We start from the raw sequence: 19,299 nt of genomic DNA on the forward strand, positions 1-19,299 counted from the left end.
AGAGCTCCATATCCAGTACCAGGCTTTCACACCACTCATGTCTACCACCTATTTGCTACCATCAGATGTTGCAGTACTTCCCAAGCCCTCCCAATGCTTGTGTAATCTCACCACCAAATAACCAGTGCCGGTTCCCCATGATTCCCACCCTCCAGATGACACAGACCACTACATCACATCTCCCACCTTTCTGAAGCACAGCATTTCTACAGCTTCACCCCATGTCGCCACAGCCTTACCGCTCTCCTGCCCCACACCATCACCACCCTACAGATCTCACACACCCCAATGCTTTCTAAAGCCAGACGCACAGGACAGTGCTTCCCCAACCATACCCCAAAATCCAGCCTTCCAGCAACACACCACCTTCCCACTGACTCCTACTCCAGTACCCTGAGCCATGCTGACTCCAGCCACTGCACATTTTCCTCCCCTCCAAACAGCGCTACCCCATATCCAGTAAGGCACCACCTCACCACACAGGACAGACACCTCCAATCCACCAACCAGCCACTCCTCAGCAGGGTGTTTTGATCCACTCACATGCTGGGCATCACGGCCAGCTGGGAGGCAGTAAGAATCAGACCAGCCAAGGTGGCCAGCAGAAGATAACGAAGAGCAGAGCACCAGAAGATGAGGGAGAGATGCAGATGGAGAGGTAAAAGAGAAGAAAGAGAGACCAGGAAAAGAGAGGGAGAGAGAAATGACAGTAGACAAGTGATTTTACCTGGCCATAAACCATCCAGAATTAACCATTAATTGATGGTTAAATTAGGGACCACAAGCCTTGGCTCCTCCCCTACGGACTGTAGGATGAAAGTCAAAAGGGCTTCCTAAGGGCTTCCATCTCCCTACATCTTTAACAATAATAATTCCTCATACTTTTCTAAGCTTCAGGAAAAGATCAAGTATTTGAAAAAAAAGAAACTCAAAAGACTGTGACACCTCAACAGAAGGAAGTGCAAGCTCTTTTTTTAAGTGGCAAAAGAAAAAAGAAGAGAGGAAGGAGAGTGATAAAAGGCATTTTCTTTCAAAGAAAGAAATTCTAAAAACTACAAGAGAAACATCTCAGATTTTACCATTAAATTGTGCTAATTATTTGAACAGGATCTAGCATCTCGTTAATCCCACAAGACCTGTAATTCAGGTAGTTAAAAGACAGTACTGTTTTATATATCCTGAAGATGTGAAGGGAGACCAAAATGGAAAGAAAATTAAAAAATCAGAAAAAATATAAAATCAGAAAAAATACTCTAGCTTAGAATGCTACAGTTGATGCTTAAGTGCTTCAAACTGATACACTAAACAAATATATAAATTTTCCATTTACAACACAGCATCTGCTAATTATAAGACTAAGTCATTGTCTAATAATTTTTTGATTACACTGTACAAAAAGAGCAGTAGTGACAAATATGCACAATAAACCTCAGGATGATTCTGAATGTTTGATAGTTCATCCCTCCCACAACCTAATTTTGGAAGCTGAAATTTGAATACCATTAAATCAAAGGAGAAACCGCTGGCAAGATACCATATGGAACACCGGCTACTAGCTCAAAGACTGATGGGATGCTCCTCACTGCATCCTGCAGCACAGTGTGGAAATACCGAAGCTAGCTCAAGTACAGAAAATAATCTAGCAATGTTACATGAGCTTCATGAGAACTATTTCATCATTCCTCCTAAAAACCAATAAAATACAGAGTAAGTTGCTACGGCAGCAAAATGCTTCTAGTATCTGAATTACGTTAGGTTTCTGCATATCGCACCATGTATGGCTTTCAGAAAGTTCACAGGGCCAATAATATTCTTTTAGGACGTGAACTGTAATTCAAACTATGCTTTATTGTAGTTGCAACATCTTCCAAATGCTAAATACGTATCTGCTACCTGTGAAGGCATTTTACATAAAGAAAAACCAGTAAGAAATTAATTGCTTCATAAAAAAATTGTTGCCCAAAAGAACACGTTATAACCATAGAATTTTCATGTTATTAAATACTTTTACCTGGAGAAGTCATATGAAAAAAATTAAAGTACAAATGAGTTCTGTCCACACCATTTCTCAATTCAAATCAGGAAGTAGACAGCAAGAACCACAGTAAAAAGTTTTGGGGATTTATTTGTTTTTTAAGTCACACACTAGTGTGAGTCACAAGTACAAGCTAAAAATTCCTCTAAAAGTAACTACAAAGGACTCACCAAGTTCATTGAGACTCTGGGCAGCTTTTGTTATCTCTCTGCTTCCTCCTTGCAGTTGTCCTTGAAGTCTCTTACTGAGATACAAGATGCGTATTATCCTCCGCAGCAAGTCACAGGCAGCCTGCAGAGAAATCATAGCATTAGGGGATATTATCAGTACATTATGATCACATTATTAAGCCTAAAATACAGAAATATTTTAACCAAAAAAATGAAGTTTAGAACACTTAAATCCTCTTGTTCAGGATTTTTTAACATGACTTTAGGCAATATAAATCAATACTTCCTAAAGCTGGTAATTATGTTCACAGGGCTACTGAGACTATATCATCATTACTAGTAAAAAACAAACAAAAAACTCAGAACCCTACGGCAGAGACACGGTCTACTTCTATCTAGAAGCAAGCTTTATTTTACATTGCACATCTCTCCTCAATATTCTCCCGCTCTGTAAGCTTTAGTAAAATTAAGAAGTTGGCCTTGTCAATTAAGCCTTGCTTACTGATCCAAAATAAGCAAAATGACAGCACTTACTTCAGAGGACAATAAAAATTAAAGGTTAAATCGTTATTACAAACATTGACTTTTATGATAGGAATATATTTTAAAACTCATTTTCAGCAAAACTTTCATAAGGCCCATCACCTTCATTCAGTCAACTGTTCCCATTCTTTCATAGTTTATTAAAATACACAGCATTCTTGGCTAAAAATTAAGATGATTGCGTATGTAAATTTTAAGTAAACATATTTGTGCATATTTTCATTAGCACCGATTTAGAAAAAAAGGGCACTGCTGATATATGAATCAAACATAGTAGTTTCATAATTTTTCACTCAACTAAGATCTTCAAACACGTCTTCTCCTTCTACACAGTAAATAACAGACACAGAGAAACAGCAAGAGATACATCAAGTGCAGAGTTCCTCTAGGTTGGACAGGGTCAGTGAGGCTAGGAGATAACACGCTACAGGAGCAGCAACATTCTGGAGTGGGTAACATCTAAACCAGAGTTCAGAAACCTGATTCAAGAGAAGGTAAAAAAGTATGTGGATTTCAGCATAGTCATAGGTACAGTCCAATCATCTGCAATCAAATTAACAAGAGGTAAATGAGAAATTTGGAACAGGTAAAACGTAGTTGTTCTGAGGTATTTTTCCTGGTACTGAAGGCAAAGCTGCCTGAAGTATTTACCTTATGGATATCAAAATTAAAGTTACTTTAAAAAATTATTTAGTATCTGACAGTCTTTGAACCCCTTTTTTAGGCTCAAGTTAATGTCTTGAAAACAAATGTCATAGTGCACATGAAAATATGTACAAGTGAGTAATTTCAACCAATATTCAGTGGACTGCACAACTTGTCAGTCTCTTCCCTATACCAGCACAAACCAGCATCAACACAAATATTTACAGCTTAATTTTGTTAAACACCTAGGCATACAGTAAGGAAAAATTAGAGAAAGCCCCACTGAGGCAAATCAAAAGCACAATTACTCTTACTGCTTTTGGCTCTGTATCACATAGTCTGAAGTGCAAGTTTCCTAAGTATTCTATGACAACTTAACCACGTGATTTCTGTTACCATTAGTGAGAACCAAGTGAGGCTTATCCTACTTTGAGAGATTAACGCATTAGCTTTTATTAATTCATTTCTTTAATTGGAAAATTCTTGATCCACAGATCACTTTCATATCTGTAAACTGATTTTCTGCAAGATGAATCAAAAATAGCTTTTTATATAGTGCACTGTGCTTCACCAAGTAAGAGGGCACAGTATTACTACTTTGCTTTCAAATTTAATTACTCTCTAATCCAATTGTGTACTCCTGGCTAATGTTTTTCCCTAGGAATTCAACTTCGGTTATCTTCTGGCTATCTTTTTCTTTACATGCCAAAAGATTCTTTTTCATTGAATTGTTGCTCATTATCTCCTGTTCCAAGAAACAATCTTTTAAAAGGACTATCAAACTGAGTAAGAGCTGGGAAAAGTTACATTTAGATACAAGAGCAAAAAAAGTTTTAACTTCTGGCCCTATGAATTAGAAGGAGAAGAAAAATCCAAAGACATGAAGATACAGTCTTAACTTCACAGTGATTGTTACTGCATTGTGCCCTTGACAAAGATTGTGTTTCACCCAAGTATTTCCATTTATGTGAGTTGTTCAACTTACTAAAACTCGCAGTCACTGTAAAAGAATGCAATATGAGGACCATAGATAAAATTTTTTATTTCCATTATAATAGTGGAATTGTTCACAGATGCTAGATCCGCTAACCTGCCCACCTGCATAACAAAGTTTGAACTAATTCAGTACACATTCCCTTTGTGAGTGGATAGAGTATGCTTTTCTAAAGAAGATGCTTTCATCCAAGAAGGAATTAATTCCACTGTTCAAGCAGGAATTAATTTGGAAAAGGCCAGTGGCCTCAGTTAGTCCTGGTGATTTTAGTAAAGATAAAAATAAAACCCCATTTTTCTCAAGATTACATGTTAGTTACCTTCTGAAATTTAAAGCAACATATCAACACGAACAGACATTATTGCTACAATTCGAGCAATCAAAAAGCCTCTTACTTTTAATCTCAAGTTAATTTTTAGAAATTACTGAAAGAAGACATAATTAGAAAGAGAGGACTACTTGAAAATGTGCCAGTGCATAGCTCATATATGCAATTGCATCTAACTGTCAGATCACAATGTAATTGAAGGTATATATAACAGAAGCCTGAAGAAAGATGAGAGTCCTCTATGTTCAAATTACATTAGTTAGTTAGTAGGGCCAGGATGAAATCTGCTACTACTAGCACCAGGATGAAATCTGCTACTGGTGAATATTTTAAAGAGAGAACAACTTTAAAATACAGAATTACTACTTTTCAAAAAGGTTTTAAAAATTTGGCTATTATAAAGACTATAAGGATTTTTAAACACCGATATACCTAAAATTAAGAAAACATGTGGAATCACAGAGCTGCACAGAAAGTAAAGAGAACATGTAGAAACACAGAGCTGTACAGAAAATACTCCTCTGAAGGACAAACACTCTGTCTACATATTTCCTCTGTTAACTATTCCCATTTAGCTTGTGATCTACCATGGAAAGACTCAGAAGAGGACAGTATGATTTAAAGTAAGAAGTAAGCTTTGTGAGTCTGCTGCTCCCTTGGGATACCATGAAGCTCTAAGAGCAGAGCAAGACATAATATACACAAGCACACGGCAGAGATTTAGAATTCACGACTAGATTTGGAGTTTGACAATGAATCTGCAGCGAGAATGTTTATGAAAAAGCCAGACTATATTAAAAACAACTAATGATGGCAAAATCCAGCTTTATGCAAGCCAAATATTCCTTCAGTTTGTGAGCAGTCCCACAGCAGTCAATGGAGAAGCATTAAAATAATACCATCATGAATACAAGGGGCCCTTAAACACCACATGTTCAGCAAAACATACCTGCCAACCCTACAGATTTTGACAGAAGGCAACCTCTTTTATCATCTACCTTTTTCTATTATTCTACCAACTGTACATCACCTGATAAAATGAGCAAGTCTGTAAGTGTGCCATGCCACAAGTCCTGCATTTGGGACCAATATCACACACAAAGCCCTGTCACCGCCAGGAAGTGAACTATTTGCTGTGCTGTTGTTGCTCTTCTTCCCCGAACAAACAAGTCAGCCAGCTAAAGAGACACCACAGCAGTGCCCCTTGGGGAAGCAGATCTCAAAGGCCTATGGACTCAACTTGCCTTAAGTCCAGCTGCATTTCATAATTATGGTGTCCTGACCCTCGACTCCTCCCAGCAGCATAGTGCAACGTAAAGCACTCACTACGTATCTGCAACACCAGACAGCAGCTCTCGTGCCAAGGATAGACTCTCACTAGCAGAGCTGGAATCACTGTACCTCTCTACACTGAGATAAGTAAGTGGATTTGGATGCTAGGAAGTGCACCTCTTTCTTCTGACTTAGAGCAAGAAAAGCCAGATATTACAAACTCGCTGGCAGAGGCTGAGTAACGCTGACCCTAGATGGATGCTGCTTTCTCACCTCAGGAAAATACATGTAACCCTGCTACAGCAAAGAGTAAGCAAGAGCACCCAAGAAACATTTCCTAAGTTCAGGGACTCATTCCTCTCTGAAGTCCTCTTGCAGTTTGACTTTGTGTAAGATCAGGGCAGAAATTATATTAATCTTTAGCCCCAAATTCCCACAACCCTTTCCACAGCTGCAACATACGTAAGAGAACAAAAAAAAATCTGCACATGACCTGCCAACAGGGAAGTCAGAGAAGTTTTGCCCAGTGGCAAAAGCAGTAACAGCTGGAGTTGAAAAGAACAAGAGAAGCAGCTGGACAAACTGGCTGAACTTCACTGCTACTGGAAGTAATGCAGAAAATAGTAAGTTCAGCTGAGAGACTAGTGCAGCTGCTCCACCAGCCCCCAGACTAGAAACTGCATGACCATTTGCAGCTTCATCTACTCTACTGTACAACAGCAGTCACCCACAGATGGCAATCTACTTGAGTGCATATCCACAGCTCAAATTTCAGCTACTAAAAGGTAAGTTCCTAGTTCTGCGAAGCTAAGGTAAAGTTGTGAAGACAAAGAGTTCAAACAACAACTGATTAAACATTTGTGGATTTGGAGTTGTGCTGCTTTTCAAACCATAAACTTAATAGAATGCAGCTACATGACTCCTGAAGATCTGTGGAGTAGTTTTCAACCATTATAAAATCAACAATGGAAGTGTTGCCATCGTTGTGATAAGCTCTCTCCCATTGCTATCCTCCAACAGAGATCTACATTCTCCTGTAGGCTTCGCTTATATTTAAAAGACAGGAAGAACTATGTACCTGAGCTTATAAAACTCCAGAACCACAATTGGTTCCATAAGTTGCATCTTTACTATTTTGAAAGAATTCCCAAACTCTTTACTAAACTGCAGCCAAGCACACGTTAACTTACATCTTCGATATAATGGCACCATAACATCAAATACCAAAATTACACAAACAGTAATGAGAATTTAATTAATCTGTACTCAAGATAACCCTTCAGTCTTCCCTCCACCTCTTCAAAAACTCACTTAGCTAGCGCAAAGGTCAGTTTCCATATTACTTAGCAATATGAAGCACTTCTCAGTAGCTCATGAAGACACACACAAATACTGATTTTCCTTGAGAAATACTGACAACAAACTACAGGCTACTGGACTATGAAAATTCCACCCATGCCTGACAACTGGGAAATAATACACATTCAGAAAGGGTTTTTTAAAGTCCATTTTGCATACAACTTACTTGAAGTTTTGCTAGCTGAGCTGTGCGAGACACTATTTTGTTGTAGGGGTCAACGATTTTAACTCTAATTCTGAAAATAAGAAGAGAATTTATTTATAGCAGTATTAATAAGTAACATGACAGAACAACTAAGAATTTCTACTTTCTAACCACATAATGAATGGCATACCTATCAACAGTACTCTGTAAAGCACCAATTCTCGTCTGCATCATTTGGAGGACACCTGCAAAATAAAGCAGATTTTTTACATGGAACAGTTATCAATTACAGAAAAAATTATTCTTCAAATCATAGTAACTACTTCTGACTAGCATAAAAAAAAAAATCCCCCTTTACAACAAAGCATTCAAACAGACTGAAATTAATAAAACACAGCATATTTGGAAATAAACTGAGCAGGTAGTAGATCACTTACTGAATGTTACGGAAAATTTATTGGTAGAGAACGCAAACCTACAGAAGAAATATCATTCAAATTCATCATACGTTAAGTTTCAAGTAATATTTAGAGTATGCTGCTTTCTAAAAGAATGATGATCAGGACTGCTGTTCAAAGGCATATAACCTGCTACAAACACCTGAACATGACATACAAAAAAGCACAACCTATTTAACACTATTTATTTAACGTAGTGACTAGACAGTTCAGAGAAATCAACAGACAAAGAGAACTGAGAAGATAACCAACTCCATTTCAAGGTTTTCTTCCTGTGCATAAGCATCTCTGGCAAAAAGTAAGGTATCAGTGTCATTGTGAGGTCATCTAATTTAGACTACAGAGCAAACTACATTAATCATGTTTGTTCCAGATTAGTTTGGCAAAACAGCACAAAGAAAGCCCACAAGCACGCTTGTTCTTAAATTGCAAAGTAGGCAAGGGTAGCAGTCATTTGTGCAAATACGGAATCAGCCTGATGAGAATTTAATAAAGTTATAAAAATCCAGGCCTATGGAATTATTTTTGTTCCAGTTATTGTTAGCATTCTCGAACATACTACATTTTTGTAAAGCCCTGTTTACAAGCATGTCATCATCAAATTGGATAAAACTGAAATATGATAAGAGTAAGATAGAAGACCAACAAAACTACTGCTAATGGTTTTATTCAGCTTGTCCAGTAGTGGGACTGTATCTCATATATTTTATATAAATATGCAAACTCCCATCTTCCCTATATTTCAGAACTATTAACCTAGTTAGTAACAGACTCAGGAGTTCTCAGACCTTTATACATGGAATGGTAGGCATGCAATTCTCACGCATCAGAGGACGAAGATATCGGATATGGTGGAAAGCTGGCAAAATAGGCTGAACTTTCTACTCCACATTGCAATAATGTGGGAGGGCCAGTAGCATGACATTGCTGCATCCATGACTGTGACATTGCTATAAAGCATACAGCAGTCCTTTTGCCAGAAGGTAGAATTAGGATGAGTGAGAAAGCAATCTACCCTCTCCCATCTTCTGTGTAAGATATGGGATGGCTACTATTTAGCCTACCTTGAACTAACAGGTAGCTCAAGGTATCTACTGAGCTACCTATAGACAGAAAAGAGCATGTATAACAGATCAGTGTACCATTAAAAAAAGTTCACAGACCTAAAAAAAAAAAAAAAAGCACTCTACAAGCTGGGTATATAGATTTGAAACGTTTAATGAGATTCACTTTCACACATCCAAATCATTGTATATGCTGTGAATTAACTCCATAATCTTCACTGGCTAACTTTCTTGATAAAAATACCAAGAGCTACGCGATTCTGACTTCATAATGAAAATTTCTGTTGACATCCATCTTTTCTTTTTCTTATGAATCTTCATTCAGTGTTTCTTCTACAGTGACCATGTATCACGTGTAGCAGAAGCAGGGCAGACAGAAGAAAGTTTTACAAAACTTAAAACATCCTATTTGTGTGCACAGACTTTTGATTTTTCTGGCAGCTGCAGACTGAAGTTTCTACTGATGTCTCCAGTACCAAACACTTTTCAGGATTAGAATCTCTGCATGCCCTTCTTCCCTCACACACAGAAAAGGTCTCTTAAAGAGCATCACCCTAAGTAAATAGAGAAATTTGAACAAATTTGAGGTGAAATAGATTTTATCTTTACTTTGGGTTAGTAGCTGTAAAACACACCCTATTTGCCACATCTGCCTTACAGAAATGTTTTATAACTGAATAGTTGTCTTGAAGTACTTCATTCTTTCCTCAGAGCAATTTTAGGAAGGAAGGCCTTCAGAAACAACCATGATTTCAGAAAACACAATTCCCCTGAACACAAATTTCTGAAAATTGACTGGGAGCTATTTATCAGTCACAAGATTGACTTACTAGGAAAAAAATACCTCAGTGCAGTTAAGATTTTTTGCTAAAGCCTCTTTGGTTAAGATTTGCAAACTATGCAACAAATGCATACGCAACATGCACAAATTTGGTATTAATGGCAACAATTATCAGCTAATGTTGCAACAAAAATCAGGTTTATTTAGAAATATATATTAAAAGGTCAAAAAGACTCGGTTGCTAAGAACTGATTATTGAAACGCGTTTTCCTATGAAGTAGTTACTGCAGAGAAGTATCAGCCAAATCTTCTCCCTGGAGCTCCATCTACTGACATCAAAAAAAAGCAGCCACAAGTTACTTACTCCTCAGAAGACAGATTTGTAGGCTGAACATTAGGGGCCAAAGTTGGCAATAACTGACATTCTCTGCAGATGTTAGAAGTGCTCCCTCCATTGTAAGAAGGAACAAGCATAATATAACAGCATTTACCTTCCAGGGATTCAATTCCAGTTGCTTGGGCCAACAGGTCTTCATGCCTTGCAACAACCTTAACGAAAAACAGAGTAGAGAAATCAGCACAGAAGAATGGGGATGTGTGCCTGAAAGGATGATTATTAATACATCATCATCATCCCTACGTTAGCCAGACACAGGAAAAAGCAGACACACCTTAAAAATGAAAGGGCTTTCAGAGGACATTTTAATTCACAAAAGCAGCAAGGTCAGAATAAGAGGGTCTGTAACTGCAGCACAGCTAACATTAATTAAAGCCAGGACAGCAATCACATTTCAACACACCTTCACATATAACCATAATTGTAAATGCAAGCTTATTAATCACACAGTAATAATGTATATGTATATTCACATTTTTAATATTTTCTTTTCTATTTTTGACATTCAGAAACTAGTTCCCAAAGAATATCAAAACTGGGGCAAAGGAAAGAAGGAAGCAGGTTTTGAAACTCCACATAAACTTTGTTCTCACTGCAAAGTCCGCTGTGGATTTATGGTGTCTGCATAGATTTTACCAAAAAGCCTTCTACCATCCAACCTCAGAAATCTTTCTGAAGGTGTGTTAACATAGATTATATTATATCTGCCCAGGTAAGCCTTGGAGCCTAGGCTACTACTCTCCAGCCCAGGCTGAAAGGATGCAAGTTAAATCACTCGCTATCTTCTCACAGTTGTCATCCTAAAACACAGGCATTTCTGATAGCTGGAGATGCTCATTTGGAAAGAGCCAGGGATCTTCCTTACAAAGAACAGCGGAACCTCCATCTATACAGAGACTGGCTGCAGAAACTGAAAATGAAGTGAGTGTATGGCTTTTTGGTGGGAGTATTAAGAATGGGCTTGACTAAGTATCAGATTCACTACTAGTTTTGCTGTAAGTTGTACCTTTAGTTAACTGCTTGCAAAATACACTGGGAAATTTCAGAAGCAACAAGATCCTAAGATTACTAAGCTTTTCACTAGTTGGTATCAACCATCCCTGAATAACAGGTATGCTTTAAACTTACTTGTAAATGAAGCTCTTTATCCAACTGACTAATACCTTGGGCAAGTTTTGCCAGTTGCTCAGCTATCACAGCCTGATGGATAGACTGGGAAGTGTAGGCTTTCACATCAAAGTCTTCTCTGAAGAAGTCAGCGTAACATTCTGAAAAAAATTTAGATTTTATCTTCATACTTCAGAGCAGTTAAAAAATATTTATGAACCTAAAGCATACAGTTCTCTCTCTGACCTTCAATTTCTCCAAACGTAACAGTGTGTGTTCTCTGTATCATGTAATACAAATGTGACACCAACGTGGGAAGAGACCACAATCAAGAGAAACAAGTTTCGAGGTGATGCCTGTGTTTGGGTTGAGTTTTTTTGTACGTGGTCATAAAGACTCGTGTTCCTTTATTGCCCACAGCCTTTTCTTGCGCAGAATACACTAAAGAGTGTAAAAAACCTTTCTTCTCCAAACTTCACAACGTAACTGGGGTGAGGCTACAGAGGTCGTGCCCATAACCAAACACACACCAGCCACCTGGTCAACACAACACAACAACCACGGAGGGTCGAGCTGGCAGGAGACGCACCTCCACGAGACCGAACCGGACTCTTACAACAGTATCGGTTTATAAAATTAACTAAATTAAGAAACGACACTGCAACGACGGTCTCGGACGAAGCCAGACCCGAGTTTCCAGGCAGCTCCTACCGGTATTACCAAGCCCCTCCGCCTCTCAGTGCATCCGCTTTCCCTCAGGAGCAGGCGGGCCACAGCCGCCCGCGCCACCCCGCCGGCCCCGGCCGTTCGGGCCCCCGCCAGCAGCCGCGGGTCCCGCTGTCCCCCCCGGCGCCGCCGCCCCAACTTTCCGCGACTTGACACCACGGGAATTCATGGCCCCCCTCGCCCCGTCCCCAGCGCCGGCGCCTCACCCCGGCTCCGACCGCCCTGCCCGACGCCGCCCTCCCGGAGCACCCTCCGTCCCGCCCGCGGACGAGACCCCCCGACATGGCCCCGCCGCCCGGGGCTGCCCCCCGCCGCCCGCGCCGAGCCGAGCCAGCGGCGCGCACCCCCAGGCCGCCGCCGCCGCCGCCCGCGCCTCACCGTCCGCCAGCAGCTCGGCGAGCGCCGGGGCCGGGGCCGCGCCGCCGCCCGCCCCCGCCTCCTCCATGCTGGCAGGTGCCGGGAGCCCGCGCGTCACTCCCGGGCGGCGGCGCGCGGCGATGATGGCGAAGGCGCGCGACGGAGGGGGTGGGCCGCCCCGCGAGCGGGCGGCGGGGCTGTGGCGCACGCGGTGAGCGGGGGGCCGGGCGGGGCGCGCGGGGACCCGGCGGGGGTGGCAGCGGCCCGGCCCTCTTCGGGCCCGCGCCTCCGGCACCCGGCAGGCACCGACCGACCCGCGGCAGCCAGCGCAGGCCGGGCCGGGCGGGCCGCAGCCCCCGCCGGGCGGGGAGAGGCGGAGGGAGCTGGGCCTGCAGCGGGAGGCCGGGAGGCGGCGGGCCCGGGCTGCTTCTCGCCCGACTTGAGGAAAAACTTTCTCCCTGAGCCCTGGGGTAGCCCTGGGGCCCCTGGGCCGGGCTCGGGGCCGGCCCTGCGCTGAGGGGCTGGGCGGGAAACCTCCGTGCCGTGAGGAGCGCGGGCGGTGCGGCCGCGGCGGTGCTGCAGACTGCGAGGCGCCCGGCCGGCGCTCGGTACCTGGTGGTGGCAGAAGGCTTGTTCCTGGCAGCGTGCGAGTGAGGGACTTCTTTCGGGATACTTTACCAAAAAGCAAGTCCTGTTAAACTATAATGCTTTGCTGCACGGCCCGTGAGAGGTAGCAGAATGACTTGCGTTTCAACGCTGTTTGTTTTTCCAGATGCTAAGAGGATTCCTAATTGTACATGATTGGTGATGCAGAAACTAAAGAATGCCAACTAAAAGATCCCATGGATTTATTTCATTCTGGGCAAGTTGTAAAAATATGTGCCCCTATGGTCCGCTATTCCAAGTGAGTAATTATCACATCAGCTATGTTTTCAGTGTATTCTCTCTGAGGAAGTTATCTTGACTGTAAAACCAGGGATGATTACCTTTTTCTCCTTTAATTATTTAAGATGGAGATAGACATGGGACATGTTTTATCTTATGATTGTACTTGGACATCCCCACGGTACCACATATCAGAACAGCATTTTACAATAGCCAGTAAAAAAAAAGTCTTTACTATTTATCTCTTAATTTTCATGTATCTGCAGGTTGGCTTTCAGAACCTTGGTCAGGAAATACGGTTGCGATTTGTGTTACACACCAATGATAGTGGCAGCTGATTTTGTGAGATCTGCAAAAGCTAGAGACAGCGAATTCACAACAAACAAAGGTATTTTTTTTAGATTAACCATTGCCTTGTCAGTATGTTTTATGTGGTGATAAACCAAACTGGCCAAATGAATGAAGTCTGTCACACAACTTGACATCTGTTAGCAGTTTTGGTATACTGTATCTGATTGACTGTAAAACCATAGAAACTCTCTCTAGGTAAGAGAAACACATTCTGGTGATAGTGTGTCAAATGAAATAGTGGAAAACCTTGTCTCCACTTGAAATGAGGGCGTCCAAACTCATTTAGATGTGCGGTGGGTTGACCACGCATAGCTGGCCGGTGGCTATGCACCCACACAGCTGCTCACTCGTTTCTCCTCCACCCTCCCCCAGCAGCACAGGGGGAGAACAGGAAGAGCAAGAGCAAGAAAAATTCACAGGTCAAGATAAAAACAGATTAATAACTGAAGGAAACAAGGAGGAAAAAACCCAAGTGATGCAAAGGCAATCACTTCCCACCTCACACTATCAGACCAATACCCAGCCAGTCTCCAAGCAGTGGCCATCCAGGAACATAATTTACATGTCCCAACACACTTTCACCTTCCCCTGTCACTCCAGTTTTATTGCTGAGCTTGATGGTATATGGTATGGAATATACTCTGGATCAGTTTGGGTCAGCCATCCCAGCTGTGTTCACTCCCAATTTTTTACCCACCCCAATCTATTTGCTGAGGGCAGGGGGAGGCAGAGTGAGAAAAACGTTTTGACGCTGTGCAAGTACTGTGGCAATAGCCAAAACATTGGTGCGTTATCAACACAGGTTTTGTTACAAAATCCAAAAGACGGCACCATACGGCCTCCTACAAATAAACTTTAAACAAATTTGAACTTAACTCCATCCCATCTAGACACAGTATGAGATGGTAGTAAGATTCTTTTCCCAGCAGTTGCTGTTTCTTGTGTGTTTCAGAGATGACCAATTATTGCCAGGAAAGGTTTTCTGGTCTCTAATAAAAATAAGAGTGTTGCTAAAGGTGAAAAAATTAACAGATCAGACATTGATACAGTGGAATCAAGGACTGCTAAAAGAAGCAGGGGTTCACATTAGCTGGAGTGGAAGGTGGAAGGGGCTGTTGGGGGACTCCTTGCGATATTGAGGGGTTGATAAAAAGGAGCAAGAAGAGACCAGGAAGTTCAAGCATTGATGGGGAGAAGCAAGGTTTCAGGCATGCTACAGAAACATAACCAGAACACGAAAAGAAGGAGTGTAAGGAGTTGTACAGTGTCCTGGGTGTAAAGCAAAAGAGAAAGTGGTATGAAATATGTGGGAAGAGGTGACAATAACAATACAGATCTTTTGGCATGAAGTGGCTGCAGTGGAAGGGTGTAACAAGGAACATATAAGCATAGGCTGTAACTGGAGGAATGAAAAGAGCACTGCTAGTAAGACTGGTGTGTAGGATCTATGAAGTGTGATGATTTCATCTATTCAGACCACTGAATTAGTGGTTTCATAAGTGTATATATAATAGCAGGGGAAGTATATTTCATTATTTTAGCACTGGCTGTTTACTATGATGAATTATTCAAATAGAGCAGTTACAGAGAAAAATCACATTGGAAAGCATAGACTCTCTTATTAGTAGAATTCAACCTTAAAAAAGCATGAATAATTCTTTGTATGTAAAAATAAATGAGTAAGAACATAGCTGACAATATATATCGTTCAAAGCTCCACAAAGCCACTAGTTTGCCCCCTTTTAATTTACTTACATTTCTGATCTAAACATCATCCTGTGGCATTGAAGTTCCATGGGTCAGATAGTATCTGTAGCGTATTCTAGCGGGTGCAGGGATGGGGAAAGAGATTCTCTGTTACGCTGCAACTTTGCTGCCTGATAATAAGGGGAACAAAATGAAATGTTGTAGTGTTGTAAACAACATATTTTCCCTATTCACCTCTTTCACGCTGGTCTTAATTTTACAGGCCTCTAAAACATTCTGCCTCAAACAGCTTTGCCCAAATTACAGTGTTTACATTATTAGCATTTATGCTTTTAACAAGTAACTCCACAACAGGTTGTGAAATTTTACTGTGGTTTTATGTTTAACTTCCTGGCTGTTTGGGGATTTTGTGTTGTAATTAGTGGAGTAGGTTTGGAGTCTACAATTGCAATTTCTGTTTTCCATTTTCTTCAGCATTAATGTTTCTTTGTTGCATATTTCTCAAATAGAGGTAATGTTCTTTGTGGCTGCTGCTAGAAAATTTAATATGGCTAGACTCAGTATTTTTATTACTTAACGCTCAACCACAAACCTAAGAGTGTGGGATTATTCCAAAATACTAGCTGTAACAAGGTAAATCTTTTCAGCTAAAGCACTGTGTTAAATGGACACTGTTTTGAAAATATGCAAGGGATTGTTTTTTGCTTGCCATATGTTTAGGTAACTTCTGGAAGTGTCTTAGCTTGACTGAGAGGGTACTACTGCTCTTTCTGGCAAGCTCCACTGCTTTAAGAACTAATTTTCCACTAAAACAGAATAATCTTCAGAAGCACTTGTGGTCTTTTCAGTACCAGAAGTGCACCTACTTTGTGCATTTTTTGGATCATCAAGTCAGTGCTCAGTTACCACCCTTTCTCTTAACTGCAGCAATTGTTTATAAGGAAAGTGAGTGCTAAGACTGTTTCGGATATTTTTAGATGCCTTTGATGTAATGCAATAGCTGTAAAAGAGGAGAGCATGTTCCATATGACCATCTGGCTCTCTGCAGGGGCTTAGTAAATCACAAGTAGTTCAGCAGACCCATGTCGAGGAGCACTGACACTTTGGTTTCCCACTTGAGACAAAGCTGCCTCTGCCCATGTGTTCGCATGCCAACTCAGCATATCACATTGTAGATAAAAACCAGCCATGGTGGCACAGAAGAGGAAAAAGAAGGGCTGTGATAAGGAAGGGCAAACGTGGGTTGTTTAGCTCATTTCTGAACGGTTGGTTCTGTAAGCAGATTTCCCACCAGGCAAGACAGACAGCCATGTCAGCACAGCAAAGGGGCAGCATGCAGGTAAGAGCAGGCAGGCTAGGAGGGGAAGCATGAAGGCTGTACAAAAATAGAGAATACATAGTTTCATATATCATCTTTGTGAAAGATAAGCACCTGACCAATTTCAGTCAGAAAAAGTATATGTTGACCCAGCAACCATCTAGGACACGTATGTTTGTCTGAATTCCACCTCTGAATTCTCACCTCTCTTGATAGACATACTCATTTAGTAAACACTGGTCAGCTACCTTTATTTGTGATTTAGGGCTTGCAATCACAAAATAGTCAAGTTTGGAAGAAACTCTGTAGATCACGTTATCCAGCTCGCCTGCTCGAGCAGGGTCGCCTAGAGCTGGTTGCCCAGGGCCATGGGCAGACAGCCTTTCAATATATGAAAAACATTCAAAATTTAGAATTTCTTCTTTTTATTTTCTAGGGGGTTTAAAATCTCTAAATGTCTTTTCATTGGCTAGGTGATCATCCATTGATTGTTCAGTTTGCTGCTAAAGAAGCACAGGTTTTGTGTGATGCTGCCCGTATCGTATGTCCTTTTGCAGATGGAATAGACCTAAACTGTGGCTGTCCTCAGAGGTAAAGTTTTGAAAAAGCTGGGTAAATATGATGAAGTAATTTGAGATTAAACAATATTGGTCTTCATTTTCATAGTAATTGCTGTCTTAATTTAAAAATAGACATCAAGAGAGAAATAGCTTTTTAACCTGTCAGAAACGTCTGTGTGGCAAGACACTGTTCTGAATGTTCTGAGATGCCTGTCACCATGGTGAGACTGGGAAAACCAGGTGTATTTGCCAACTTGGCTTTAATTTCTGTGATACTGCATGTTGGCTCAGAAGTGAAGTGGCCATCCCTTCTCAACAGCTGTTAAATATGCATTACCCAGAAGAGCTTGTTGAAAATAATTTGGAGAGGGTTTTGAGAAATGATGTGGCAATTCCCAAAATAATGAGGCAAGCCACTGATGTCTCAGATTTCTGCAAGAGAAGGATAGTGTCTAAAATGTAATTATACATATTATATTATTCAGGAAGTGTTGAAAAGAATTTCTTCCATCTTTTATTAGGTTTATAAGTACAGTGAATTAGTGATCTACTTCTCACTTAAATTGATAAAGATTTTGTCTTGACAGTGAAACAGTAATGCACAAATGAAGATTCCTGCTAACTGGTTCAATTGAGAACCATTTATTACAGGCTTGTCAGGCAGTCTTTTTCTAAGTGAAGACCTCAAAAATAAATGTAGGAAAGCAAAAGATAATATTACAGTGCAAATACTTCATTTGTCTATCCTAATTAGGTTGTCTTGACTTAAAGTTACAGTATTTGAGAAAACTCTTTTCTGGAGAGATCTGAGATTTCAGAATGGAAGTGTAGGTTTTTTCTATGCTAACTACAGTTAAATACACCAACTTCTACATTCCTTTTAGGCCAAAAAGATACTCTTGCATTTGAATCCTTTGTTTCTTGTGCATGCTAGTTTCAGATAACAAAACTTTATATACTTAATCTGCATTTATAAGAAAAATTGTTTAAGAAAAAAACTGCTGCTAAATGGAAGCAAAGGTTATTTCCTGCCAATCAAAATAAAGTGTTTTGCAGTTGAGAGAAAACAGAGTATTACTGAAATCATATCCTTACTTGCACTTCAAAAATCTTCCTTTCCAATCCAAACTCATTTTCTCTTCAGAAGAAATCTATGACCCAATGGAAGCAGAAACATCAAAATATTTTATGTATAATTGATTAAATGTTAATTTATCTTCCTTGCCAGTCCATTTTGTGGACAGAAAATTGAACTGGAAGAGATTAGAAACTTGTCCAGAGTTCTAACAGCACAATGGAGACTGAATCAGGATCTAAGAGCTGGTGTCAAACTGCAAACAATCATTGATCTACAGCCAGTACTATCTCTTGTTTACTCAGCCACACATTTTGAAGGTCCTAAGGAAGTAAACTGATGTATTTAACTGAAATTGGTCTGCATTGTTTCAAATATAGAATAAAAATGTTCTTCTTTTAAAGGTGGGCGATGGCAGAAGGTTATGGTGCTTGCTTAATAAATAAACCAGAGCTTGTTCGAGATATGGTGAGACACGTACGGAATCAGATCGACAACCCTAGATTTTCAGTATCTATTAAAATAAGGTAGGTCTAACTTAAGTGCTGTTTGTGGTACATGGAAGAATTCTTTTGATTTTTTTTAAAGAAACATGTTAGTATGATAGTTACACCATACTTTAGTATATGTAATTCTGATGGTGTAATATTAGACATTATAATAATTTCCTTACATGTGAAGAATGCTGAGATTTTTTGACCTCAGATGGTGAAAGAGTATCTGGGGAAAGTAGTCCCAACCTTAGATAGTAGAACCAGCACAGCCTTTGACTACTTACCCACATAACTTAATGGATGCTAGAAATTTTTGCAATCCAAATGACATGAAAGTACAAGTTAAAAGGTTTAGGGTTGCATAAAAGGAAATCAATGCATAGTCTGTATCATCACAAGGGTTTACTTTATGAGCTGTTTTGAGGCCAGAGCCACAGTTGCTGTTGACTATAAAGGGTAGGGTAACAGAACTGAAAACTAGTCCCCACAGCTGCTGTAAGGAGCACATCCTGCTTCCCTTCATCACTT

At 40.5% G+C, this 19,299-nt stretch overlaps 2 protein-coding genes across 3 annotated transcripts in view; one reads left to right on the forward strand and one right to left on the reverse strand.

Annotated features, from left to right (window-relative positions):
- COG5 (component of oligomeric golgi complex 5) overlaps nt 1-12,535 on the reverse strand; it is a 183,336-nt gene extending 170,801 nt beyond the window's left edge. The window contains exons 1-6 of the mRNA XM_055808013.1: nt 12,403-12,535; nt 11,320-11,459; nt 10,286-10,343; nt 7,682-7,736; nt 7,513-7,582; nt 2,206-2,326 (exon numbers count right to left, since the gene is read on the reverse strand). Coding sequence (XP_055663988.1) covers nt 2,206-2,326; nt 7,513-7,582; nt 7,682-7,736; nt 10,286-10,343; nt 11,320-11,459; nt 12,403-12,469 — 511 coding nt within the window. The 5' untranslated portion in view covers nt 12,470-12,535. The remainder of the gene's footprint in view (nt 1-2,205; nt 2,327-7,512; nt 7,583-7,681; nt 7,737-10,285; nt 10,344-11,319; nt 11,460-12,402) is intronic.
- DUS4L (dihydrouridine synthase 4 like) overlaps nt 12,490-19,299 on the forward strand; it is a 39,336-nt gene continuing 32,526 nt past the window's right edge. For both annotated transcript variants that reach the window (XM_055808018.1, XM_055808016.1), the window contains exons 1-5: nt 12,490-12,592; nt 13,154-13,285; nt 13,533-13,654; nt 17,116-17,233; nt 18,682-18,804. In XM_055808018.1, coding sequence (XP_055663993.1) covers nt 13,179-13,285; nt 13,533-13,654; nt 17,116-17,233; nt 18,682-18,804 — 470 coding nt within the window. In that variant the 5' untranslated portion in view covers nt 12,490-12,592; nt 13,154-13,178. The remainder of the gene's footprint in view (nt 12,593-13,153; nt 13,286-13,532; nt 13,655-17,115; nt 17,234-18,681; nt 18,805-19,299) is intronic.

Source organism: Falco peregrinus, chromosome 6 (genome assembly GCF_023634155.1).
Source record: "Falco peregrinus isolate bFalPer1 chromosome 6, bFalPer1.pri, whole genome shotgun sequence".
Classification (NCBI taxonomy): Eukaryota; Metazoa; Chordata; class Aves; order Falconiformes; family Falconidae; genus Falco; species Falco peregrinus.